The 22025-nt window shown below is 41.3% G+C and overlaps 2 protein-coding genes across 8 annotated transcripts in view; one reads left to right on the top strand and one right to left on the bottom strand.

The window, feature by feature from the left end:
• LOC129191199 (tripartite motif-containing protein 3-like) overlaps nucleotides 1–14773 on the top strand; it is a 35518-nt gene extending 20745 nt beyond the window's left edge. For 3 of the 6 annotated variants that reach the window (XM_054794314.1, XM_054794313.1, XM_054794315.1), the window contains 11 exons: nucleotides 2703–2865; nucleotides 5104–5562; nucleotides 5633–5813; nucleotides 5959–6688; nucleotides 7771–7874; nucleotides 7945–8112; nucleotides 10261–10429; nucleotides 10521–10580; nucleotides 10693–10763; nucleotides 10828–10968; nucleotides 11691–14773. In XM_054794314.1, coding sequence (XP_054650289.1) covers nucleotides 2720–2865; nucleotides 5104–5562; nucleotides 5633–5813; nucleotides 5959–6688; nucleotides 7771–7874; nucleotides 7945–8112; nucleotides 10261–10429; nucleotides 10521–10580; nucleotides 10693–10763; nucleotides 10828–10968; nucleotides 11691–11843 — 2382 coding nt within the window. In that variant the 5' untranslated portion in view covers nucleotides 2703–2719 and the 3' untranslated portion in view covers nucleotides 11844–14773. Of the gene's footprint in view, nucleotides 1–2702; nucleotides 2866–5103; nucleotides 5563–5632; nucleotides 5814–5958; nucleotides 6689–7770; nucleotides 7875–7944; nucleotides 8113–10260; nucleotides 10430–10520; nucleotides 10581–10692; nucleotides 10764–10827; nucleotides 10969–11690 lie in introns of those variants that run through there. The other 3 variants (XR_008573160.1, XR_008573161.1, XM_054794316.1) reach the window with 2 other exon arrangements.
• si:ch1073-83n3.2 (uncharacterized) lies at nucleotides 12417–21731 on the bottom strand. Of its 2 annotated transcripts, XR_008573162.1 has the most exons (6): nucleotides 21538–21731; nucleotides 17674–17932; nucleotides 17394–17427; nucleotides 17153–17324; nucleotides 15174–15656; nucleotides 12417–14575 (listed from the first exon to the last, which is right to left on the bottom strand). XR_008573162.1 is itself a non-coding variant. In XM_054794317.1 (5 exons), the coding sequence occupies exons 1-5, from the start codon at nucleotides 21581–21583 to the stop codon at nucleotides 15298–15300; spliced, it is 870 nt and encodes a 289-aa protein (XP_054650292.1). In that variant the 5' UTR covers nucleotides 21584–21731; the 3' UTR covers nucleotides 12417–15297. The 2 variants fall into 2 exon arrangements, 1 of the variants encoding a protein (XP_054650292.1); XM_054794317.1 differs by having other exon boundaries at nucleotides 12417–15656.
• Between the last annotated feature and the right edge of the window lie 294 nt (nucleotides 21732–22025).

The raw sequence follows: 22025 nt of genomic DNA, 5'->3' as shown, positions 1-22025 counted from the left end.
TGCAAACCAGTCGAAGGAGGAGGAGCGTTGAGGGCTATGGCTCCTCTGTGTTGTTGCTGATGTCACTGCTCAGCTGCTGTGAAGCACAGCGAAAGGACAGTGCTGGTGTTGGTGGTGGGGGTGGGGGGGGGTTGGTCAGTGGGCCAACAATAGCGGCTGAAAAGCAAGCAGGAGGACTGAGCCTGTGTGCCTGAGATGTGGGCTGATGATGCACGTTTATGTAAGCACAATAAAGCATGTTGAGCTGCAGGAATGCTTTTGTTAGCGCTCACTGCTTTTGCAATGACGGACAGCTGCTTGCTCATGTGTGAGTGGGCCCCTCCGCACTCCCTACCAACCCCACCCCCACCCCCTGCCTGCCCGACTAACAGGCACACCCCCCACAACGTACAGACAGGTGGTGCTGCCTTAACTCAGCCAGCTCGACATGAAGGAGGAGGAACTAACAGGATTTGTGGGCGTTGCCAAATATGTTTGGACACCCTAACTACAAACGGGGGTGTCCAAACCTTTTTAAAATGAAAGGTTTGGACACATTTAGTGCATGAAAGATGCTAAAAGCGATCCTTTGTAGGTCAATACATGCTATCTGAACTAAGCATCTTAGCTTTGTGTTATAGCTGACAAAGCTAATTAGTGTCGGGTGTGTATACTGTATATACTGTATGTACTGTATATATACTGTATATACTGTATATATACTGTATGTATACTGTATATACTGTATATACTGTATATATACTGTATATATACTGTATATATACTGTATATACTGTATGTACTGTATATATACTGTATATACTGTATGTACTGTATATATACTGTATATACTGTATATACTGTATATACTATATATACTGTATATATTGTATATACAGTATATATACAGTATATACTGTATACTGTATATACTGTATAACCAGTATACTGTATATATACTGTATATACTGTGTATATACTGTATATATACTGTAGATACTGTATATATACTGTACTGTACCTTGTTTGTCATTCTCATTCCTTCCCGCAATCGCTCAACCCCTCTTTCGACCCCAAGGGTCCCCAAAGTGCGGCCTGGGGGCCATTTGCGGCACGCAGGCCATTTTTCTCGTGGCCCCAAACACATTATAGAAATTCAAATTAAAAACACACATCTGCAATCAATGGAAGGACAACAAGTTAAAACATTATAAAATACTAGGATCTTAACACGAAGCTTTGTCTTTAAATATGTACAGTCATCCTTCATTTATCGCGGTTCATTGAATACAGACCCAACCATGATAAGTGAATTACCACAAAGTAGGATTCCTTATTTATAAATAGAACATTTTCATAGTTAGAGCATAGAAAACTTCTAAATACTGATTTTAACATTATTAGAGCCCTCTAGACATGAAATAACACCCCATAGTCACATTTACACTCCTATTAGCCAATATAGTGGACATAATAAGAGAAAATAAGACATATAAGACATAGATAAGACTAGTGCTTGTGTGTATTGCTTTAAATGTGTTCCGGTGCTACGGGAGCAGAGTGTGGGGGTGGACAGGAAGTGACGTCGGGAGTTCAGAGTCGAGTTTTAGCTCGGCGTGGGTTATGGCCGCAACGTTACTATTGGGCCTGTTGTGAGAGCATTCAAAAGCGGCAATAAAATCCCGTTCCGGCGATCAAGTCTGGTGCTTGTGTGTCTCATCGAACATTAGAGTAACACTACTGACACCTAGTGACCAGTGAAGAATACCACATATCATCGCAACAATGTTGAGTGTTTCTTCAGAACGAGAAGTGAAGTGGCGAGGGACTACTTGATATCATTCTTGTAGTCTTTTTACAAGATTTTAATAATATATAAAAAAAAAAAAAAAACAACTCAAAGTGGCTCCTCGCATCCTTTGATTTTTCAGCATGCGGCCCTCGCTGGAAGAAGTGTCACCGCCACAAATAGCTTTGCCACCACATGTTCACCCTCGCTCATAAACACATGATAACGGCACCGTCTGTGAATGTAGCTTGTGGTTCGGGCATCGTAACTCTGCTTCTTAACACACCTCATATGCACCTGGTCTGTCGCAGAATAGTAGCAGGGGGGATCAGTGTTGCCAACGTAGCGAGTATTCAGACCCCCCCAGCAGCTTTTTCTGGTCTTATGGGACCCTTTGGAGACAAACATGACAGTACAGCCGGTCCTGCTGTGCCCTTACGGCTTGGACACACGCATACGTGACTTCCCTGGGTCGCATCCTCGCTCACTTGCTTGACGAAAGACAAAATGCACCAATTCATGGCTATTTGAAGCTGTGTAATCCTTTTGTGTTTGTGCTGCGTGTACAACATGACAGACACGTTGAGATCGTCTCAGCTTGACCGTCTGAAATACTTCACAGGCCGACACTCGTAGACGTATCAGAAAAAGCAGGAATAAATGTGTCTGTGATCCGGTGTATGTTCATAAAACACCGTCAAATTAAAGTATTCATAATACTTGCACTGAGTTGCACAACCTCTGGGTGGAGTTTGTTCCCAGCGACACAGTTTTAATAGAAGAAACATTCATATCCAGCAGATACTTGAGGTTTTAGAACGCTTCCATGACTCATTTCCTCCGTGTGCTCTTATACTGTAAGTCAGCACGGCGACGCCCTCCAGGCTTGTTGTTTCCTCCAGCCTTTCCTTGACCTCCACTCTCTCCTACGTAGGTTCTCCGTTGGTTCCAATGTCCGTCTCCATGGCCAAGCGTGACAGCGGCAGCACCAGCCCGGTGGTGAGGCAGATAGACAAGCAGTTCCTGGTCTGCAGCATCTGCCTGGACCGCTACCACAACCCCAAAGTGCTTCCCTGCCTGCACACCTTCTGTGAGAGGTACGCACCACACCTCAAATAAGGAAAAATAGTCACCTACGTCTTATTTCCACCACGAGGCAACAAGAATAATCAGCAGTCAATGAGAATGAAGCAGCCAATAAGAATAAGCACTAGATTGACAGCACTTTTAATACTGGCGGCGATTCATTCTGGGGGGGGGACATTTTAAATTCCACATTTTTAGAATGGACCAAAAAAACATGTATGTAAAATCTTATCTAAATAAAAATCCAAATTGAAGGTGATTATTGTCATTTGCCGTGCCACAACCCCGTGACTACAGCAGACAGCAGGCCATGCGTACTTTCATATTTTGCCGTCACATGGGGCTAATAACAAGATGAAATCAACTGAATAAATAAATCAACAATAGAGACTAAAATAAAACATCACTAATAATAATAGGATTAAATAAATAAATACAGCAGTATTAGTGTAAAATAAAACATAGATGATAATAGGATTAAATAAATAAATCAACAATATACACTTAAAAAACTAATATTAGCTAATATTATGATTTCATAATTAAATACAAGGTTATCGACAGCAATAAAACAATGCTAATAATAATAGGTTTAAAAAAGTAAATACAGCAACGTTAACTAAAAATAAAGCATACATGGGGGTATTCTGCAAAGTGAGTTTAGTGGGTGCGCGAGCTGTGTTGAGTGCAAAGCCGGACTTGCCTGTTCAGCGAAGGCAGCTCTCTTTTAAAGCAGCTGTATCGTCATGGTAACTTAAGTTATAACCTGGTCCCTGACCAGGCTTTCAGCTTAAAATCGGCTATGAAAGTGCCACTGTTTCACTGTTTAACTGATTCGGAGATGGCGTCGCCATTTATTGAGATAGATTTTCAGGCCAATGTTAGCGGACGTATATGTCACAGCAGTCCTTGTATGAGTACTCAGCACGTCAGTCTTTGTGTATTACAATATCTGCTGGAGGAATAAGCAATCTGAGGCATCTATCAACTGGAACACTTCTTTATTATATAACAAGGAAAAAATAGTCCTGGATTAAAAATGTCACCACAATACGTCAGCACTGCCATCTAGTGGTCACTACGACATGCAGCATTTCTAAACAATATTGACTTTCATTTCAAAGATGAAAAAAGGCAGTTGTTGCTCCAATGTATTTATTTTTTAAATGGATAACATGTCCAAGTTGTGCAGTGTTGAGCGTTGATAAATGACCTAGTAGACTCTACTAGTTCATACGATAGTTCTCTACTAAGTAGAGTATAGTTAGCGTAATGAATCAGTGTTAACTTGCGCATTCACACGCTGCTTGCTGGCATGCCAGCGGTCCTCCCTCGCTCTACTGGCAGCGACAGTGTTGCTTTTAGCTGTCATAATCTTTTGGGAAGCCCTCATAACGCTCCATAATAATCACTTAAAATACACTGGCTGCGATTGCTTCACTCTTCAGGGGACGTAGAGTAATATGACATCAAACGCCCCCTTTCGTGTGGACGCGCACTTCGCACAAAGCCAGGGTAAGTTGATAACCACCGTCTGATTGGGTTTTGTTGAGCTGCAACTTGAGCACAAAGCCTGGCTTGGTTGAGCCACTTTGTCAGAATACCCCCATAATACTGGCATTACGTAAAGAAATAAATCAACAATGTGTACTAAAAATAACACAGCCAAGACTAATAGGAGTTAATAAATACAATACAACATTATTGACTAAAATAAAACATAGCTAATAATAATAAATACAATAATATTGACTAAAAATAAAACGGCTAACAATAGGATTTAATAAATAAACGTCAATATTGAGTAAAAGTAACACAGCTGATAGGATTAAATGAAGAAATATGATATTGGCTAAAAATAAAACAAAGCTAATAATAGCATTTCACAAATAAATAGAATATTACTGATTAAAAATAACACATGCTAATAGGATTAAAAACATGACATCGGCTACTGATAAGATTAAATAAATGTGTTTTTTATTAATTTGATCCCCATATTGTAAAAGTACAATCAAACGTGTCCTGCATCAGGACGTGCCAAAGGGTGAGGGAGTAGGACCACACCAGAAATATCAAATGTAACAAGATGATGTGAGAAAAAGGCTGAAATGTTTGCTGAAATGAAATCTTCACATGATGACTCCACCAAAATGTAAAATCATTTGTTTACAAAGATCCTTTATATGACAGAAACGCTCCGCTGTTTTTAGGAAACTGCATTTTAACCTCCGGCCTTTTCCTTCCAGATGTCTCCAAAACTACATCCCCCCCCAGTCCCTCACGCTGTCCTGTCCAGTGTGCCGACAGACATCCATCCTGCCAGAAAAGGGCGTGGCCGCCCTGCAGAACAACTTCTTCATCACAAACCTGATGGAGGTCCTGCAGCGGGACCCCGAGTGCAGCCGACCCGAGGCCTGCAACGTCCTGGAGTCGGCCAGCGCCGCCACGGCCTGCCAGCCTCTGTCCTGTCCCAACCACGAGGGCAAGGTGAGTGGACGCCGCTCTCCTCGCCGAGTCAGCTTTTCATCCATTGCTCCGCTGCACCCCCTGCAGGTGATGGAGTTCTACTGCGAGTCGTGTGAGACGGCCATGTGTTTGGAGTGCACGGAAGGGGAGCACAGGGAGCACGTGACAGTTCCTCTAAGGGACGTTTTAGAGCAACACAAATCCGCGCTGAAGAACCAGCTGGACGCCGTGCGCAACAGGTTGGTGGCCATCTTTAGGGATTCTTCTTCCAGGGAGGTTGGCGTGAAAGCGTGTCCTGGGTCTTTGTAGACTCCCTCAGCTGACGGCCGCCATAGAACTCGTCAACCAGATCTCCAAACAGCTCACGGACAGGAAGAACGGAGCCGTGACGGAGATCAACGCAACCTTTGACGAGCTGGAGAAAGCGTTACATCAGCGCAAGAACGCTCTCATCACCGAGGTGGAGAACATCTGCAGCACCAAGCAGAAGGTCAGCGGTCACTTGTCATTCTTCCTTTATTCCCATTTGGTGCCTGAAGTATCAGAAGAATCAGTCTGGTTCAGGTTCAGGTGATTCCAAGCGCTGTTGGAACAACGACTTTCCATACATCAGTCTAACGCACAAACTCTTCCAGGTCCTCCAAGGCCAGCTGACGTCACTACTCCAGGGCAAGGAGAACATCCAAAGCAGCTGTGACTTCACCGAGCAGGCCCTGAGCCACGGCAGTGCCACCGAGGTCCTCCTGGTCCAGAAGCAGATGGGCGAACGGGTCAGCGCCCTGGCACGCTACACCTTCCCGGAGTACCCCCACGAAAACGGACATCTGGAGTGCCAGGTGGAGACGGACGGCCTGCGGCGCTCCATCCAGAACCTGGGGGTCCTGATCACGACGGGTGCCGTGGGACACACCAGCGTGGCGACAGGCGAGGGCCTGCGTCACGCGCTGGTCGGCCAGCACACCGGCGTCACCGTCACCACCAAGGACAAAGACGGGGAGCTGGTGAAGACCGGCAACGCCGCGCTGAAGGCCGAGATCGTCTCAGCGGAGGGAGCGCGCGCCGAGGCCGATGTGGTGGACAACAAGAACGGCACCTACGAGGTGGGCTACACCGTGCGCTGCGAGGGGGAGTTCACCTTCTCCCTGCTGCTGTACGAGCAGCACGTCAGGGGGAGTCCCTTCCGCCTGCGAGCCGTCAAGCCCTCGGACGTCCTGCAGTCGCCCGACGACGTGAAGAGACGCGTTAAGTCCCCGAGCGGGGGAGGAGGACACATACGCCAGAAGGCCGTACGCAGACCCTCCAGCATGTACAGCACCACCAAGAAGAAGGAAAACCCCATCGAGGATGAGCTGATCTACAGAGTGGGTGAGGGAAGAGCTGGAGGTGCATCAGAGCTTTGCCATTAATGATCTTTTATTGTCCCATTACAGTAGTAACTCGTTTTTATCGAAAGCAGTACACCTGTTCACTGGTCGGTGCTCCCATACTGCGAACCCAAAATGCCAGCCTCAGTTACGTTCATCCATTTTCTATGCCGCTTATCCTCATTCGGGTCGCAGGAGCCTATCCCAGCTGACTTCGGGCGAGAGGCGGGGTACACCCTGGACTGGTGGCCAGCCAATGGCAGGGCACATATACACAAACAACCATTCACACTCACATTCATACCTATGGACAATTTAACCTAACATGAATGTGGGAGGAAAACCCACGCACGCACGCACGGGGAGAGCATGCAAACTCCACACAGAGATGCCCAACGGACATTCGAACCCAGGTTTTCCCGATCTCCTGGCTGAGTTACTGCTAACCACTCGGCCGGAACGTGGAAACATAAAGTCAAAGTGGAAAATGATGTTTCAGATATTTGCACTAAAATGTGGAGCACAGTGTGAAAAATAAAACTAAAATAAATGACATTTCACTAGAATGTGGAAAATAAAATAAAAAATTAAATTACATTTCAGATATTTGCACTGAACTGTGGAACATAAAATAATGTGGACTGAAGGAATAGAAATGTTACATTTCTGATTGTAATAACACAAGATTACAAATTGATTTATTATATAATTAGAAAAATCAAAATAAATATAATAATAATTATATATATATATATATATGGTTTATAATAACCATATGTAAGTAAATGTTCCACATTTTAATGCAAATATATGACAACATTTCTAGCATTATATGCATGTGGGTGTGAACGGGTGTTTGTATGTACAGTACGAATATATTATATGATATTGTGCTCGGGGTTCGGCTGGCGACCAGTCCAGGGTGTACCCCGCATCACCCAAAGTCAGCTGGGATAGGCTCCATCCAGCTCTAACGTGACCCTAATGAGGAGGAGCACAATAGAAAATGGATCGACTGTCTCACGTTGGCATTTTGGAATCCATTCCTGATTGGATGAATGTAATGTGGTTTCAACGCGACAGGAACAAGAGGACGAGACAAAGGAGAGTTCACCAACCTTCAAGGCATCTCCACCTCCAGCAACGCTCGCATCGTGGTGGCCGACAGCAACAACCAGTGCATCCAGGTCCGTGTTAGCATCACGCTGACGCTAAAAACACAGCCGGTCCTTGACAAGATGCTCCTCTCCTCCTCAGGTCTTCTCCAACGACGGGCAGTTCAAGATGAGGTTTGGGGTCAGAGGTCGGTCCCCGGGTCAGCTGCAGCGCCCCACGGGGGTCACGGTGGACATGAACGGCGACATCATCGTGGCCGACTACGACAACAGATGGATTAGCATCTTCTCCTCCGATGGGAAGTTCAAGGTAACGCATTCTCACGGCAACCTTTGCTTCAACGAGGAGAAAAAGACATGAACAAGGTGGGACGTTGCAAGATGGAGTCTTCATTTGCCACTTTAGTTTATGGAATCATCTAAGTACAAAAAACATGACATGACTAGAATAACCAGTGTTAACATGACCACAATCAACACAAGTTGTCAAATAAAATGGTCATGAAAAAAATAGTTTAGGTTAAACGGTATAATAAAACAGTACGGGAAAAAAGTCGGAATGTGAACAAAATAAAAGTCGTCATGATCTGAGAAGGAGGTCTCGATACTGGAAAAAAAAAGTTGCGGTCTGACAAAGAAGAAATTAGAATATCTGAGGAAAAAAGTAGGAATGTACTCAGGATGAGTCGTATGAGAAAAAAAGTTGTAAAATGAGGGAAAAAAAGTCTAACGTGCTAAAAAAAATCGTAATGAGAAAAGTGGTAACGTAATCAGGGTAAATGTCTCACATATGTACTTAGCATGAAAGTCATATCAGCAAAAAGTCAGAATGTAATCAAGATGAAAGTCATATGAGAAAAAAGGCATACTATGAGAAAAGTCGTAATGTAATCAGATGAGAAAAAGTAATATGAGGAAAAAGTCGTAATATGAGAAAGTTGTAATATGAGTAATAAGTCGTAATGTACTCAGGATGAAAGTCATATGAGAAAAAAGTTGTACTATGAGAAATAAATCGTACCATAATTAGGATGAAAGCCTAACATAATGAGAAAGAAGTTGTAATATGAAAAAGATAGTCGTAATGTAATCAAGATGAACGTCATATGAGAAAAAGTCATTATATGAGAAAAGTCGGAATGTAATCAGGGTAAGAGTCTATCATAGGAGGAAAAAAATCATATCATGACAAATAAGTCGTAACGTAATTAGGATGAAAGTGTAACATGAGAAAAAAGTCATAATGTAATCAAGATGAAAGTCATATGATAAAGTTGTAATATGAGGAAGTCGTAATATGAGTAATAAGTCATAATGGACTCAGGATGAAAGTCATATGAGAAAAAGGTTAAATCAGGATAAAAGTCTAACATTTGAGAAAAAGTCACAATGTCATGAGAAAAAAGTTGTAATATGAGAAAAACGTCAAACATGACAAAAAAGTTGTAATGTGAGAAGTCGTAATGTTATCAGGGTAGGCGTCCAACACATGAGAAAAAGTCCTCATGTACTCAGGATGAACGTCATATGAGAAAAAAAGTAATGTGAGAAAAAAGTTAAACATGACAAAGTCGTAATATGAGAAAGTCGTAATATGAGCAAAAAGTTGTAATGTAATTAGGATGAAAATCATATGAGACAAAAGGCTAACATGAGAAAAAGGTCACAATGTAATCAAGATGAAAGTTATATGATAAAAAGTCGTGATGTGAGAAAAAAGTCGTAATGTAACCAGGATGAAAGTCGTGATAAAAAAAAGCTGTAATATGAGTAAAAAGTCGTAATGTAATTAGGATGAAAGTCATATGAGACAAAAGTCTAACATGAGAAAAAGGTCGCAATGTCATCAAGATGAAAGTTATATGATAAAAAAGTCTAACAAATGAGAAATAAGTCGTAATGTAATCCAGATGAAAGTCATGTGATAAAAAAGTCTAACATATGAGAAATAAGTCGTAATGCTCGGAAATCCCAGAAAATACAAAAACAGTGAATTCAATTAAAAAATGAGGGGGTGTCTTTGAACTCAACCCCTCATTGCTCATCGTAACACAGTTAAAGTGTGACTGAAATGTTGTGCTACAATTCAACAGACTAGATTTAGGCTAAATAGATGTTCAGACATGTGCGCTAGCTTTTAGCATGATTGAAATTTTCACTTGATTTAGAGATGGTAATACACGCAAATATTGAAAATTGTGTCCTGTCGCTTACATTTTTGTTCATAACATAGTTTCAAATGGTGATTAATCATGATTAATTAATTGGAAATCTGATTAATTTGATTAAAAATGTTAATCATTTGACAGCCCTCATTTTTTGTGAGCAGTTGCCGTAGTAGAGTGAAAGGTTATAGAGTATTACACCTCAACAAAATGATTTTGTCATATTGTAGTAGCAGTAGTAGCATTTTTATGCTAACTTTCTGCTAACTTCCTGCTCCTGTTGGCTGTGTCAGAATAAGATCGGGGCGGGTCGTCTGATGGGTCCCAAGGGCGTGGCTGTGGACAAGAATGGACACATCATCACGGTGGACAACAAGGCCTGCTGCGTCTTCATCTTCCAGTCCAACGGCAAGCTGGTCACCAAGTTTGGCGCCAGAGGGACGTCAGACAGACATTTTGCAGGTATCGTCCGCCACCACGGGATTATTGTGATGATTGTGGTTACGGATACGCATGGACCACATCAGAAAGTCTTGCTTTTGTTTCCTTGCAGAAAAAAGCGGAGCGAACGTTGCAGTGGAACAAAAGCTGAGTAAATCAGGCCCCGTCTTCAGTAAGCCCGCCCGCCCGCCGATGCTCACTTCCTGTCATCTCGGCTTGTCTCCTTCAGTCCAAAAATAGCGAGCAACTTCCTGTTGTGGGTCTTTCTGTTTTGTTTCCTTCAGGTCCTCACTTTGTGGCCGTCAACAACAAGAACGAAATAGTCGTCACAGACTTCCACAACCATTCTGTCAAGGTCAGCCGGAACCTTCTGTGCCGTCTCGTTGCGGAATGCTTTTCATCTTCGCCTTCGTCTGCAGGTGTACAACGCAGACGGTGAGTTCCTGTTTAAGTTTGGCTCTCACGGAGAAGGCAACGGCCAGTTCAACGCCCCGACGGGAGTGGCTGTGGACGCCAACGGGAACATCATCGTGGCCGACTGGGGCAACAGTCGCATACAGGCGAGCAGCGCACAAACACCACCTGAGAGATACGCTAGATAGAATCCAATAAAAGGCTATCTGATCCAAATGTAAAGTTACAAAACTGAATTCACATTTTTAATTTGAAAAAATAGTTGTTATCCTACAAAAAAAATGTAAGTCAAATTGGAAAATTCGAATTAATATTACAAGAAAAATAAAAAAAATAATGTTATCACAAGAAAAATGTGGTAAAGTTGCAAAAATCCAAGAGGTTTATTTAAAAGGTCATTTTGAGTCTCACATGAGAAAAAGACTTGTAATGTGAGACAAATGTTGCAATGTCATCAGGATGAAAGTCACATGAGAAAAAAACGTAGCATGAGAAACAAGTCGCAACGTAATCAGGATGAAAGTCATGAGACAAAAGTTCTAATATGACCAAAAAAAGTCATAATGAGAAAAAAAAGTCATAATATGAGAAAAAAAGTCATAATATGGGAAGAAATGTGTTATAAATCGAGCCTCACATTTGTCATCAAAAGTTAAGTAAAGAAGGTTTTTTTTACTGTTTTTACATTTTATTCACTTGTTTTTATACTCCTAATATGGTCAGCAATGTTCAAATGTTACTCGAGGCTTTTCTGATGGCCAGAGTTTGACCCTGGAACAGATGAATTCCCTTTCCAACGGCTTGGAGCGTAGAAAAGGTGTTTGAAGCCCGTCCACTGATCCACTGTGTCGTCTTGTTTGTCGAGCAGGTGTTTGACAGCTCGGGCTCCTTTCTGTCTTACATCAACACGACAGCGGACCCCCTGTACGGCCCCCAAGGCCTGGCCCTCACCTCTGACGGCCACGTGGCGGTGGCCGACTCCGGCAACCACTGCTTCAAGGTGTACCGCTACCTGCAGTAGCTCCAGCAAACAGGACGTAGTCCATGTGCAAGGTGCAATAACCTTCCTCTCACACACACACACACACACACACACACACTCACTGGTGACTTGGCCTTCTGAAGAACACCAACAAGAGGCCTAACTTGTTGTACACGATGGACGAGTATTCAATGAGCCATAATGCATGCAACGTTCATTTAGTCTCAGTGAATAGCAAACATCAGCGCGCATCACTGCTTGCTTTCCCTGAAGGACTGTTAGGACCACGCTGACATTCCAAACGGCTAAACTCCTACACAAACATCAAAATCCACCCCACATTTTTCTCTCAGAAACATTACAAATATGTTCTCATTTTAAAAAATGTTTCATATGTTATAATTTCATTCTTGTAACATTATGAGTTTTGGCTTGTAAGGTTTACGGTCATAAAGTAGTGATTTATTTTGCCATTATGTTGCAAGTATATTGTATAAAAATTTAATTTTTTCTTTTGTGATATTACAACTATTCCCATAAATTTGGATTTTTTTTCCACATATGATTACTATTTTTTTTTTTTTTTGCAAATGATGATATTTTTCTCTTTTTTTCTAAGTCGATTATTTCCTTTTTGTCACATTAGAACTTTATTGTCAGAAAATTACATTTTTTTGCTAATGTATTATTATTTTCTGGTAATATCGCAAAGTAATTCTTATAAATTAAAATTTTGTTTTGTCAAATTAGGACTTTATGTCAAATTAGGTAATTTTTTGTCTTCTAATATGATGCCCATTATTACTGCAGTATTGTCTCAATAATACTAAATTACTTTAAAAAAACAAAAACAACTCATACTATTCAGTTGTTTTCATTAATTTGTTATTTTTTACATACATTTTAATAATTAATTAATTAAAATTAATTAAAATTAATTAATTTTCAAGTACACATTTATTTTCATTTTTTTAAATCATTGCAATATGATCACTTTATTCCCGGAAAAAAGATTTTACTCTCATAATGTTGATATTATTTATTTATGTACTTATTTAAAGTTTGTTGCAGTTTCTCATAAATTATAACTTTTGTTTTGTGATATTGCAACGTTATTCTTGTAAAATTCAGAAATGTTTGCCTTTTACTATGATAACCATTTTTCTCAAGTATGAATTTTCTGGTAATATTTAGTTGGGGTTTTTTTTGTTTTTTTTTCTAAGTTTGTCACAAATGATGAGTTTTATTTTGTGATATTATTATTGTAAAACTCTGAATGTTTTGTCTTACAATGGCATACTTTTTTTCCCTCATAAAATCAAATATTTTTCTGATAATATAACACATTTATTTTAGGAAAATGACACATTTTCTGCTTATATTTAAGCTTATATTTAAGCAGAAAATTCCCCAAAATTTTTCCCAACAGTTTTTTATTTTTTAAGTCTGTCACGGTTTGTCATCAATTTGGGGTTTTGTTTAGTGATATTGCAACATCATTCTTGTAACATTCAGATTTTTTGTGCCCTGTAATATTACCGTTTTATCATAAAATCTTCTTCTATAACAAATGTTTTCTTTTAAAATTATGAATTTTCCCGGTAATATTTAGGGTGTTTTTTCCCAGCGTGGTCCTAAAGTCCTTGACAGCTTCTGTCACAGCTATTTTCTGCTTCTAGTATAATAAACTCCTCCTCACTTCTCCAGCAAATGAAATGTTTTGGCCTAAGCAAGCATAGAAACGTGCATTGATTTGCTGTACGTACTGTATATAGATGAATGTATATTGTGTATATTAGATCACTGCGTGTGTTTGTGCTAAGAGAGCGAGAGCAGCACTGAAGGTTTCCAAGATGTGAACGGCAGCTCTTTTCATTCAAAGTGTGCTTTTCAAAAACATACCTGGCACATGCTTGACATTAGAATATTTATTGCAAATAAAGCAGCACAATGATCTTTTGTCAATAACTCTTTCTTTTTATAGGATTTAAGAACAACGTGGATGTGTGTGGGGGGGAAAGCTAATTTATTTTATTTTATACACTAGCTCTGCTTTTACACTTTATTTTTTTAAATAGATGTGCTTTTTTCAAAGCATCACAATTTAAATTTGAAGGGCGATGTCACCTTTTTTAAAATAGGGTCAGGGTTAGATTAGGGTTAGAGGTTAGGGTTATTCTTCCTCACCCGAATCTTCCTAACCCTACCCCCAACGCTACCATAACCCTAACCCTAGTCAGAAGCCCAACACGTGCCATTATTAAATAAATTCAAATTAAATTTAAAAATCTTAAAAAAAAAAAAAAAAGAAGAAGAATTAAAATGCGACTCAATTCATCCCTTAAGCAGCATATGTCATCTGAAATGACTGAATGTATTCATTTATTGAATGGATGATTACATTAATTAATATAATCATCTTGCATCATTTTAATCAACAATAGACAAATTATTAAATATATATTTTATTATTATTAGTTACATTTTAAATATTTATTTAATTGATGTTAGATTTATTTAATTTTGGCACAAAAAACAATTCCATGTGTAAACAATGTATACATAGTGGCCAGAATAAACACAAAAAAAACTGGAAAAAATGGTTTTGGTCAAAGAGGTGCTTGTTCAAAATACACATCTCAGGAAATAGAGAATTCGAATACATTTGTAGTGAGGAAATTGGCCTTTGAACTAGATGGCAGTCTATCTTGCAGTTGTTTCTATTGGAGGCAACGCTGCATTGTCCTTTTCCTCCCTCTGGTGGTCATTGTCTGTAACAACAAGTAGAGCATTTTGGCGATCCTCTACTTGACTTTTGACGCCAAGCGAAAAGCTGATGTTCCTCTGCTTGTTGTCAAAAATATCTTTGTTTAAAAAATATATATATTGAAGGCTTTTTTGTCTCCATGGCAACATTGTTTTCTTTTGAATAAATATGCACTGGTAATAAAAGCACATGGTTACCTGAACTGTACTCATTCTTTATTTCTGTTTTTTTTTTATATTTCAATCGAAGTTTTTACATCAAATTCATTATTTTAATTAACTATGTATTATATTGTTGATAGTATGATTTTGGTTAGATTTATTTTTTTAATAAGGGAAGAATTTCCATTACAGCCAAAGAGTCAAATTATGTGCAATATAAAAAGTAACAAGCAATATGCATTTGCTGTGCAGAACACTATGGACGTTGTTACGCTTACAGACCACTAAATGGCGCCAATTACCACTTGTATTATTCCAAAACAGGAAGTGCGCCCGTGAAGGTATAGTTGTCATTACAAGGATGACTCTAAGTGGAGTAGTAAATGTTTCGCCGTTATTGCCACTAGACAGAATAAATAATCAATATCATGAATGATTTACCTGAGGAGCGATGGCACAGAGCCAGGAAGAACACCGTCATCATGTACGTATTGATAAGGAAACGGGTGCTAAAATAGCGATCGCTTCTTAAAGGGACAGCAACACCACAGACGAGCACGTCCTTTTAAAATGCGAACCCTCCGCAGTCAAACGCGTCAAAGTCAGAATCGGCCTCAAAGTCGAAGCTGTTGAAGTGCGTGTCGGCGTCCACGTCCTGGCCGCAGGCGTGAAAGGACCCCCCCGCCGACATCTCAGCAAAGCTCCCCGAGCCGTGGGCCACGTCGGGCGCTCTGCCGGCCAGCGGAGACGGCGGCGAACAGGAGCTGAGGTAGCCCAGGGCGGAGGAGGCGGCCGCGCCGCCCATTAGCAGGCACACCGCCCTCACCGCCCGGGCGTCGCTGCTGTTGCCATGGCGAAGACAGTCCGACACTCGGTGAGGAGGCGCCACGGAGACGCTGCGCAGTGGCCGCCGCGGTCCGCCCGCTAAACAATCAGAAAAAGAGCTTTTACCTTCAGTTAAATGAAACTTTAAATGCAATCCAGGGAACACCCTTTGTTGTGTAAGACATGCAAAAACTTCTAAATACGCTTTTTAACATTATTAGAGCCCTCTAGACACGAAATAACACCCCTAAAGTCCCGTAGTTATACCCTAGTCACACTGGAGGCAGAATGAGCCAGAATGTCGTCGGAATGAAAAGTCATTGCTTATTGCTGGATATTCGAAGTGCATTCTAAAAATTCTGACTGCATTCTGAGTGCATTCCAAATACATTCTTGCGGATGTTGTGGACCAGATGTTTTGAGCATGCTAAAAACTTCTGAGGTGAATTCGCAGTGGAACAATGTCAAACGGCATTTGAAAGGTATTCTAACTGCACTCTGACTGCATTGTAAATATTCTTATGGTGTTTGATTAGCATTCCAAACATTTTGATTGCATTTGAAGAAAAAAGAAAAGCAGCCATCTGCCGCTATGAAGCGTCGCCTTATTCACATCACGTCATACGGCAAGGAAAAAAGGAGCCAAGGTAACTCCGCCAGCAGCCGCCGGCGTGGATAGTACAGAGGTGATGAAGCCCAAGAAGCCCGCTGAAACGTCACTCACCACTGACGCGTCGCCAATTCACATCACATCATACCGCCAAGGAAAAACGGAGCCAAGCTTACGAATTTCAAATCCTCTCCCAAATGAGGCACACATTTTTACATTTTTTTCATTCCGGCTGGTTCTGCTTGATTCGTGCTGATTTGTGTTTAGTGTGACAGGGGTTTGACATCGCTATTGGCCAAAATAGTAAACATAATAAGAGAAAATAAGACATAGAACAAGACAGACATATAAGACATAATATAGACTCACATAGTGTATGTTTAGGAGAGTTCCTCGTTCTTTTTTTTTACTTCCTGTACTTGCTGGTGGTAGCTATTGTATCATCAATGTAACATGTGACACCTAGTGACCAGTGTAGAATACTACATACAATCACAACATCTTTGAATGTGCCTTCTGAACGCCTTATATTTGCATTTTACTTCATTTTGCCTTGAAAATGCTTCATTTAGGCAAAAAAATACGTACAATACAAAGCCCAAAGTGGCGAGGCATTACTGTACCTGACAAATGGTGTGCACGGATCTTTTTTTTATCCGACTTTGCTGCCACGCTCCACCCAAATAATTTGACTCTAACTAAAGAGCTTCAGAACTTGCCTCTATCTTTTTACTCTTCCCATTTTGAATTTGGTAATGATGGGATTATTCCTGTGGGAGAAGTTCCTTTAAGTCTGAAACCTGGCAGTGGCTAAAAATGCCCTAAAATTGCCAACATTGCTGCCTTATTGTTTATTTTTGGCAATGGGTTCTTGAGACTTTTTTGCATGTTAGGTCATGATGGACATGTCTCGCATATTTCATGCAGATCGGTGAAAGTGGCGTCAGGGGCAAATGAAGACCTCGCAACATCACAGATAGCTGACCTTGACTGTGACCTCTGTCTCTGAACGAGCCGCCCCGGGATGGTGGGGTGCTGTCGCTGGCCCTGGGTGACCCGGGGTCCTTGTCGCTGGAGGAGTCAGGCAGGGGGTCCCTGTCTGTGATGCAGCGGGAGACGCTGCGCTGCCTCTGCAGGCTCGGAGGCGACATGACGCCCTGGGAAAAGCACGCAGGACAAGCAAAGTGACGCTAGCAGAAATACCAAAAGGCTTCAACACAACTCACCTCTCGTACTTTTCTGATCAACTTCAGCCACAGACTGAAAAAGAAAAATGAGGAGTCATTCTATTTGAAAAAGATCTATGCTCGTATGCATTGCTATGTAAGAAGTGGGTTTTATATTTAATACAGATTCAAGTGCGAAGTCTGACATCCCGTTCCTGCCATTCTTTTGCTTGTCATCCAAACATCCTCGTGGGGCAGTTATGATTGAGCCCCAGGAATCCTGCCTAGCAACAAGTAAGATGTGACTACATCACGTAGGAGATTGGTTAGCGAGACCCACGTGCAGTCGTCGGGGTTGTCGGCGAGCAGCAGCAGGAACTTGCTCTGCTGCAGGACGAGGGCGAAGCAGCAGTCCCTGCGGCCTCCCGCTGGCAGCCGGGGCAGGTCCAGGATCTCTCGGCCCTCCACGATCAACTCGCAGTGGCTCAGCAGCTCCACCACCTGGTCGGGCGGCGACTCGGCATCGCGGCACACCAGCAGGCTTCCCTCCATGCTGAGCACCACGTACTTGTCCTTCCACTGCTTGAACACGAAGCCCCCTGCAGCAGGAACAGGAACACACGCTGATGGACGCAGCTTTTAGTGGTCCTGTTGGACTCCCTGACCCATACATGAGACTGATGCATCCATGAGGCCATTTTCTTCACGTTGACATGTTTTTTTTTGTTGTTTTTATTTTGGGATATTATAACGTGAAACCATCCGCTTCCAGGACAGGACACACGTGATGGCGTCAGACTGCGAGTGTCCCAGACAGCCGTCCATCCTGTAATAACCGTGCTGATGGAGATCTGCTCTAGTTCCCTATATGGAGGATTAAATGTCAACCGGATTTGACAAAGACAGCGGAGGTGGGGTTTAACAGCAACACACTATATGGACAAAAGTATGTGGACACGGCTCTTGATCAATGAATCAGGCACAAGTTCGCCTTGTCTAGTTGAGCTTCCCTGATCTGATCTTCATCTTAGCTCATGGTATGCCTCCAGCTTTATGAAGACCCCTTTTCTGTTCCCAGTGCACAAACAAGGTCCATGAAGGCGTGAATGGGGGAGTTTTGTCCACCATCAGCGGCCTCCTGGACCCCAGACCTGTAAACATTTGCATGTGGAAATAAGACAAATTCTTCCCACCTGAATTTTCAGCAGCACCACCCCTTGGTGCAAAAACCCGACGGCCTCCTGCGGTGCAACCGTGTTATTTTACTGCCATGTTTTTATTCAACGGCAAGGCTTTACCGGCTACAGCAGGGGTGTCCGAACTTGTTCCAGCGAGGGCCACACAGCGACAAATGAAAGGATGCAACTTTGCCACTTTGATATTTTGTAAAGCAGCACATGCAGATATGCTGAAAAGTTCTATCTATCTATCTATCTATCTATCTATCTATCTATCTATCTATCTATCTATCTATCTATCTATCTATCTATCTATCTATCTATCTATCTATCTATCTATCTATCTATTTCAAGAAAAAAACTGCATCTCAGCATTGTCATACAAGTGAAAAAAAACTATTTTTTTCCCATTTTTGCTTTTTAATTTTCCAAATATTGAAACTTTCATTTTAAATAACCTTTGGAAATGTTCTACATAATATTATGACTTTATTCCCAAAGTATTATAACTTTTTCCCCAACCTAATTGTCCAAAAATTATGTTTTGTCGGTTTCTCATAATTCAAAAAACAAACTCTACGCTAATAAAGTGATGTTATTTTTCCTCATAATACTGCAAACTTATTCCTGTAAAGCTGCAACAGAATTAGAATAATTAGTCAATGTCATTAGAATAATTTTTACTATTGCAGCTTGTTTCTTGTAAATTCTCTTCTGGTAATATTATGGCTTTATTCCCAAAATGTTTTCACCTTATTCTCATAATATTACTTTTTCCACAATCAAATTTTACAACATTTTTGTTTGTTTCTCATAATATTACCACTTTAAAAAAATAACATATTTTTTCTTTAATATTTCATCCTTAGTCTACTAAAATGATGTAATTTCTCCTCATAATAGTATGACGTTATTCTCAGAAAATTGCAACTTTTTCTGGTTAGATGACAGCTTTTTTCTCTTATTATTTGGACTTTATTCTTGTAAGATTGCTGCAGATTTTTCCCACTTTTGCAATGTTTTTTGTTACATTATATTTTTGGAATGTGCCACAAATGGCCCTCGAGCGGCACTTTGGACACCCCTGGGCTAGAGAATGAGTTTCGCTACGGCAGTACAGGATAGTGATGGGAACTTCGGCTCTTCTAAAGGAGCCGGTTCTTTTGGCCCGGCTCCCAAATATAAACTGCTCCAATAATCGTGTACAATAACCGTGCAATAAACCTGTGGTTGATCAACATGTACATTGTTGTCAATACTGTATATCACTTCTTGATTTGTATTACCTAGATTTTGTACTTTCTACGCTCTTGTGTGCTTTTGTACTCTGCTTTTTGCTGCTATAAACCTGGAATTTCCCCTTGTGGGACTAATAAAGGAACATCTTATCTTATCTTATCTTATCTTATCTTAAACAGCTGGGAGTTTTTTTGGTTCACAAATGTCTCCAAAGATTTTTTTCGTTGCTTAAATTGATGTATTAAATACGTGTAAAATTAATTTCTAATATAAAAATCCATCCATCCATCCATTTTCCATGCCGTTTATCTTAGGGTCTTAGGGTCTCGGGGGTATGCTGGAGCCTATTCCAGCTGATTTCGGGCGAGAGGCGGGGTACACCCTGGACTGGTGGCCAGCCAATGGCAGGGCACATATAGACAAACAACCATTCACACTCACATTCATACCTATGGACAATTTAGAGTCTCCAGTTAACCTAACATGCATGCTTTCTGAATGTGGGAGGAAACCGGAGTACCCGGAGAAAATGCACGCACGCACGGGGAGAACATTCCAACTCCACACAGAAATAATGTCAAAATCTAAACGCCAAATGCCCAAAATCCTCACAGTCCAAACTCTTAGACAATCCTCCCAGAAGAGTGGAAGCTGTTATGGCTGCAAATGTGCGGAACAACAACACTTCACTTCCTGTAGGCGACCCGATATTTCTGCCTACTATAGCAGCTATAGATTGATGTCCATAAGCTGTGAGGACACAATGCCCTCATCCTCTGTGACAGGATTAGTGAGGAAGTAATGAAACAATCACAAACACCACGCGGTAAAAATACACACTTTTACATTTTGTCCGTCCAACAACCAACGACACAAAACAATCAACACAAATCAATAAGGAGTCCATTAGGACATCAAGGCCATGCAAGGAGGTCCATTATTGCTTTATTGTGCTGACACTACCTCAACAAAGTACTTCCAGGCCAGTGTGTTGTGACTACAAGTAAATATTACTACAGCCGTAGTAAGTCCACTACAAGTAGTTATTACTCTTACAAGATTCATGCTGTTCTTTGAAGTGAGTCATATTCTTATGTTATGAGTCATCTTTTGGGTCTACTAGGTCAATACCTGAAGAAAACCACAGTTTATTGTTGTGTTATAGCTGTTTCAGACACCCAAAAACATGAGCAGAAGCATGATAGTTTTACATGCAGAAAACGTGGGAAATTATTATAAATGATGACTGAAATGGACAAATGAACATTAACATCTTTTTATCCTTTTTTTAATCTTTGTTGAAGATGTTTTCAAGTTCAATAGTATTTTTCACCTTCTTCATGAAATTGCTGGCACTCGCAACTTTTTTTTTTTGGCCCCATGGCGGGTTATTTAGCAGTCACACAGACAGTGAATCAGCAGCGCTTTGTTTGGGCACTCCATTCCACGGGACGATACAGTACAGGATCAACGGACGAGATTGTTATGCGCAATATTGTACGGAAACCCAGGCAAAATCTGGGCAAAAATCTTTGCCGAAAACCGAATCATACAAAAACTGGGCTGTTTGAAAACCGAGCTTTGACCGTATCTCATTCATGATCCATTTTATTTTTACAATATGCCGAGGGCTAATGAAAAATGAGCTGTGAGCCGAAATAGACCCCTGGGCCGCACTCTGGACACCCCTGCTGTAAGACCACCAAGGACCTTCACTGTTTTATTGACGCCAGACAAGCCTATCCTAATCCTAACATCGTTGTCTGAAGATTCGTGAGCAGGCCTACCGTATTTCCTGAGGTAGCCTCGATGAACGCCGCCGGCTGTGTTCATGGCTGCGGTGGTCCAAAGTACACACGCTCAAATGAAGGCCAGAACATCTGATGCTGAAAAATAGGATAAAAAAAACAAAACAGAGTGGGGAGAGAGAGAGTAATCCTCACTATTTAGGCCTTTAACTCCTGATGCTCCGAGAGGGACTCGAGTCTGAGCATGTGAGCCGTAGTTTGGACCACCTCCCGCCCCCCCCGGGAGATTAAAACATACGGATTAACCGCGGCCGCAGTGCTTTGGATGGGAGCGCCATGGTGTTGTTAATCCCACAGCCTCCACGATGTCCACACGGGATTAAAAGTGGATCCATGCTCGTTTTGTACATTTAGGAGGACATTATGTAACACAGATATAGGGACTACATAGAATATACGACATAGACCACATAAAAAGCACACACTTCATTAAGGACACAGTCTAATCAGATCTAATACACAAGCAT

This window comes from Dunckerocampus dactyliophorus, chromosome 12 (assembly GCF_027744805.1).
Source record: "Dunckerocampus dactyliophorus isolate RoL2022-P2 chromosome 12, RoL_Ddac_1.1, whole genome shotgun sequence".
NCBI lineage: Eukaryota > Metazoa > Chordata > Actinopteri > Syngnathiformes > Syngnathidae > Dunckerocampus > Dunckerocampus dactyliophorus.
This window is presented reverse-complemented; position numbering and strand designations above follow the sequence as displayed.